Source organism: Chaetodon auriga, chromosome 7 (genome assembly GCF_051107435.1).
Source record: "Chaetodon auriga isolate fChaAug3 chromosome 7, fChaAug3.hap1, whole genome shotgun sequence".
Lineage (NCBI taxonomy): Eukaryota > Metazoa > Chordata > Actinopteri > Chaetodontiformes > Chaetodontidae > Chaetodon > Chaetodon auriga.
In genome coordinates, this window is record NC_135080.1 from 15,111,039 (window position 1) to 15,116,267 (window position 5,229).

The 5,229-nt window shown below is 46.5% G+C and overlaps 1 protein-coding gene across 3 annotated transcripts; it reads right to left on the reverse strand.

The window, feature by feature from the left end:
• Positions 1-458: 458 nt before the first annotated feature.
• phox2a (paired like homeobox 2A) lies at positions 459-3,077 on the reverse strand. Of its 3 annotated transcripts, none has more exons than XM_076735845.1 (3): positions 2,855-3,077; positions 1,108-1,295; positions 459-953 (listed from the first exon to the last, which is right to left on the reverse strand). In XM_076735845.1, the coding sequence occupies exons 1-3, from the start codon at positions 3,075-3,077 to the stop codon at positions 459-461; spliced, it is 906 nt and encodes a 301-aa protein (XP_076591960.1). The 3 variants fall into 3 exon arrangements, with proteins under 3 accessions (XP_076591960.1, XP_076591958.1, XP_076591959.1); XM_076735843.1 differs by having other exon boundaries at positions 459-1,036; positions 1,104-1,295; positions 2,855-3,068; XM_076735844.1 differs by having other exon boundaries at positions 1,084-1,295; positions 2,855-3,068.
• Positions 3,078-5,229: the final 2,152 nt, after the last annotated feature.

The following is a 5,229-nucleotide window of genomic DNA, read 5'->3' on the forward strand; positions in this document are numbered from 1 at the left end:
AATGTGAGTGTAAGGGTGCGAGGAAAGATGGAGGGTAAGAGACCGTGTACGCAGAAGCAGTTCTGATTCGGCTACACACAAACATCCTTTTCACGCTGGGAAGTTTTAAGGGCCTAGATGAAGACGACGATTTTAGTTTTGAGTAGGGGGATTTCTTGTCAAACTGTATGAACAGCTCTGATCTGAGGGTGTAAGTGAGGGGTTTTGCAGGTATAACGTGCCCTTGTATAATATTTTGGGGTGAGAGATGGTGACCAGACCTTTGACCTTATTATCTGAGCTTTGACAGGATAGTTTTTTAGAGAAGAACCGAGGGCCTCGCTGAACTACAGCAGACTACACCAGTGAATTCAGCATTTTTATGGACAAGTCCTGACTCTCTCAACAAAAGCTGGACACTCCTCACTGATCCAGCAGACCCCATAATGTCTCTTTCTCATTTTCTCTTCCTCTGTGCTTCAGAACAGGTTCGTCTTGATGGTGGGGTTGGGTTTTCTGTGGAAGGAGGACAGCACTCCAGCAAAGGGCCCGGTCATACTGTCCGCCGGCTGCCAGGCCTTCAGAATCTCCTGAGTCTGGGCAGCAGGCTGAGCCACGGCCGGGTTGGACGGCCCCAGGCTGGACCAGCTGGGCGGCTTCAGCCCCTGGAGAACCGGAGAGCTGGAGGTGTTAACGTAGCCGCTGTTGGCAGGGACCGGGCTGGGGCTCAGGCTGGCGGGACTGCCCAAGTTCCCGTTGGCCGAGCCCGGCAGGGAGGCCGTGCTGTCAGGCGTGGGGCTGCAGGTGGATTCTTTAGACTCGTCATCGTCGGATGAAGACCTCGGCTCTCCGCCCTTTTTCCCACCGGAGCTGCTGCCGCTGGTGCTGCCCGAGGTGCCGCCGGAACTGTTGGCTTTGGCGTTGGCTGCGCGCTCCTGCTTACGAAACTTGGCACGCCTGTTCTGAAACCACACCTGTTCAACACAGAGGCAGGTCGGGTTAACGTTGGGCTGAAGACACGGCGATCGATAGACACAGAAAGGCAAAGATACATTAACTGGCAGAGAAATGGCACCATAGTAACATTACAAGGCAGCTCTAGGCTTGGTGATCAGAGGGGGCGCTCACCTGTACCCGGGCCTCGGTCAGGTCTATCTTGAGGGCCAGCTCCTCTCGGGTGTAGATGTCCGGGTAGTGGGTCTCGGCAAAGACCCGCTCCAGCTCTTTAAGCTGGGAGCTGGTGAAGGTGGTCCTGATGCGCCGCTGCTTCCGCTTCTCGTTCAGGCCGGAGGGGTCCGAGAAGAACTTGTAGGGGACTGAAAGGAGAAATTATTTCCGTTTAGTGGTCGTAAAAAGGGGTGACTGCCGCGTTAGATCAGCCGCATGAAAACAGGGAAAATGCAGAGCGGCCTTGTGTGAACTGACCTCGCTGGATTTTTAGATGAAAACAGCTTTAAAACGACGTGGTCAGGAAATCTGTCACAGTTCGATATACTATGTGTTTGTACAGTAGTTTCCGGTTTGTGGATTAATTGATTGCTAAAGAAAAATCGACCAAAGCAAACCTGACATTGTACAATAGACTGAGGGCCTCTAACAGGCCACGTTTACGACTAAATACTGGAAAGGAAATGCGGTGGTCCATTCACAAAGCTGGTTAATACATTCTTTATTATTATTATTATTATTATTATTATTATTATTATTATTATTATTATTATTATTATTATTTCACTTTGCTTAAAAATATTTTTGTGTTGTGTAATGTTGACTGAAATCTTTGGACCTTGTAAATATCCCAACTAGGCCTACTCCAATTAATTATAGGCCTAAAACTTAATTAATAAAACAGAATTGTGCCGTTTATTAAGCGAATTTATAAAATGTTGTAGCCTACAATAAAAGTGTAGCCTCAGTCAGTATAAAGAGAAACTGATTGAATTTCTGTTATTAAATTGGATCCTGGTTATTTTGGAGTTAGGTCACGGCTTTCAGAAATTCTGTCAGAATTCACTGCTTTAAGAAAGGAAAACGAAGAAAACTGATATTTAAAACGTTCAATTTAAGTTAAATTTAAGAAACGGGTACAATTATGTTTGCAGGCAAATACAGAATAATCCCACACCAGTTTAATGTTAGGTGGGCCTAGTGGCCAACAGGTGTGTGTGTGTGTGTGTGTGTGTGTGTGTGTGTGTGTGTGTGTGTGTGTGTGTGCGCGCGCGGGGGGGGGGGTGTATACGTGTGTGCACGCGCATGTGATTCCTCAAGTTTGATTTCGACAAGCTGTCAAAGTTGCTTTTTAGCATTTTGAGAATAATAATAATAATAATAATAATAATAATAATAATAATATTTTTTTTCTATAATTATTGCTGTTGTTTTGCTATGTAACAGTCCTGTGTTGTTGTTGATGATGCTGTTTTGTAGATTTCCGCATGCATAAATTAGTATAGAAATGCAGTTTTTCATCTTTAAAATTCTCTTTCATCATTAAAACATTTAGTGACATTAAAATCTAAATTATTACACTGATCTCGCGTGTAAATGTCTCTCCATAAATGGACGTTTTGGTGTGATTTTATCCATGTAAAACCATTTAGCTGGCAGGTTTTAAGGTCTATTCTATAACGAAAAAAAAATGACAATTTAATATTTCCTTTTCTTCCGCTGTTTTCTTTTTAAAGCGGTGTTTCAGACGCTCGAGTCGATGATGGTGACGACTAAATGTAGTATAGCCTCCCTATTTTTTTTTTTTTCCTTTGCTCGCTTTTTAAATGATCAGCCTCGTGTAAAAGACTTCCCTCATCCTTTTATCCTTCCATCTTTATTTAGATACCTGGAGACCTTCAGCAGAACAGAACAGACGCTCCTGTACCTGAGGAGTAAGGTGTAGGCTGATGCTCTCGCAGGGCTCCCAGGGTGCAGCTGGCCGTGCTGAGCGGAGTGCAGGCCGGGTTGGAGAATGGTCCGCTCCGGATCGGGTTGTACTGGAAGGAACTGGCCTGGCTGCACGAGCTGAAGTCCGCGTAGGCCGACGCCTCCATTGCCGCCATGCAGGAGTCATAGGAGTTCAGGTAGGAGTAATCCATCTTATACATGGAGATGAGCCGGTGCAAACACCGGGCTGCAAAAGCAACGACGGGGGGGAACTTTGAACAGAGAGGTTTGTGTTTGTGGTCAGCCGCCTTTTATTTTAGCTGATTGAATGAATATTGTTCAAACCAGACAGATCTGGTCTGGCTTCCCAGTATCTCCAAAGACCGTTGGGTCGCCTCTCCAAAACTCCTGTCGGCTTTGCGGTGTAGGCTGTATCTCACTGTCCCGCGACTCTTTTTTTCTTCTTTGTCAATAATCCAGACGTTCTCGCTTTTCTCTCCACTGCTTCACTCTCCTTCAGCCTCTCCTGCTTCTGGCTTTCTCTCTCTGTCCGTCTCTTCAGTGTTCCTCCCGGGACTGCAGCTCGCTTCGCTCTCGCGCTCCGTTTGACAGCGCGCTGCAGCTCGCGCGGTGTTTATAATAAACTTGGCAGAGCGCGAGACAATAGCGAGGCGGTGGTCTAGTTTCCATGACAATGCCACCAGTGAGTGAGAGTGGACACGGACGGCCCTCCCCTCCCTCCGCTCACTGCACCGCCCACGCGCTCTGGAGCATCGCGAGCTCGCAGGTGTCAGCAGAGTTCAATCACGAGCCTAAAAAGCAGCGGCTTCTTCATTCTAAACATCTTGTAATGTCTCCTCCTTTGCTTCCTTTAGCGGACGTTTGTAATTCTGGTGAGTCAGTTCTTCACTCTCAGCACAAATATGTCCAAAATCAAGCGTCACTCTCCCAATTCTATATAAAATGAGTTTAATCAGCCCACAAACTCTGCAGGTAGAAATTTAAGGACCATTTTCAGCCAATAGATAATCTCATGCACATCATCTCTCCCTGAATTTAGGCTTCGTTACTACATCTCCTCTCATTCCACTGTATTGAAGAGGTGCGTCAGCTATGATTCAAGCCTCTGTGGCCAGAAAGCAGTCCAGTCTGACAGCTCATCAGCCATGTCCGGTGTGTGGTGGGGTTTATTTGTGCTCTTTTATTCCATTTGATACAGCCTTCAGACAGAAGACTGGCCCTGACTGGGAGTGTTTGGGTTTGAACTCCAGGACAAGAATGAAAAATATCACTTTATAGGCCCGTACGCCTGCAGAGATTTTAAAAAGTGAATATAAAGGAGAAATATTTAAAGTAAATCGAAGTGAATTTTGTCCAATAGCCCATATATCTGACGCGTCTACATAAAACACACGCAGGGGATGATGTCTCATTATTTTTGCAATATTATACACGATTACAGTTTAATTAATCTATTATTGTGTGACTAAAATGCAGCTCGTGAGCCGGTGCAGGTTAAGCCTCGAATAATGCTCCATAGCCGGCTGTAGTTGCTTGTCTGCCCCTCAGACGGCTCTTGGAAACAACCGCAGCTCAGCCGCAGAAGTCTTTATGTGGGGGAAAACGTCCAGATGTGACGGTGATTGCTGAGATTAAAAGCTTTGATTTGATTCCGATCACTTTTGCAGAGATGTCACCGGAGTGAGCGTCAGTTTGACGTATAGGACGAGAGGGGGAATTGGCTGCGGAGACAACTGAGCAACCACGACAGGCTAACCATAAACGCATTGACGCTTCATAAATTGGTTTAAGTTTATTGTTCGGTGTCATACAATGTGATAAGTCATATCCCACACGGCCCCCATCCCACACGCACGCACACACACACACACACACACACACACACACACACACACACACACACACACACACACACGCACAGAGGGCAGAAAGGCGCGCGCTCTGTGCATCCTCCCAGTCCGGCGCTGTTAAAAAAAAATGACGGCTGCTCGCTGCATTTCAGGCTCTGTTCATCAAATTAACAGACTTCTTATACTGGAAGAATTTCACCAAATCGTATAACCCACAAACCAAAAACCACGCGCATGTAACAAATTAATTAAGTTAATCTTGTGTACGCGCAAAATGGGCTCAAAGCGCGCGCTCTTATCTGTGCCTGACCAGAGGCTGCGGGGTGATGCCCCGTTAATTTCATTAACCCACCGAGCACGCGCGCGCTTGCGTGTGCTGTGCTGTACTCACTTAAACTACAAATGAGTGAAAATAATAAGATTTGTTTGAAGCGTTTGGTTTGGCTGGTGAGAGCCGGCGGATGTTCGGGGCGGGTCGGCACGCGGTGCACCTTCTCACACA

Bases quoted from the DNA above. Each gene is read 5' to 3' on its own strand.
- phox2a (XM_076735843.1), bottom strand. From the start codon at position 3,068: ATGGATTACTCCTACCTGAACTCCTATGACTCCTGCATGGCGGCAATG. The intron at 1,296-2,854 runs GTACAGGAGCGT...TTCTCCTTTCAG, and splicing joins GCCTACACCTTACTCCTCAG to TCCCCTACAAGTTCTTCTCG. The intron at 1,037-1,103 runs GCGCCCCCTCTG...TTTCTCTGCCAG, and splicing joins CGAGGCCCGGGTACAGGTGA to TTAATGTATCTTTGCCTTTC.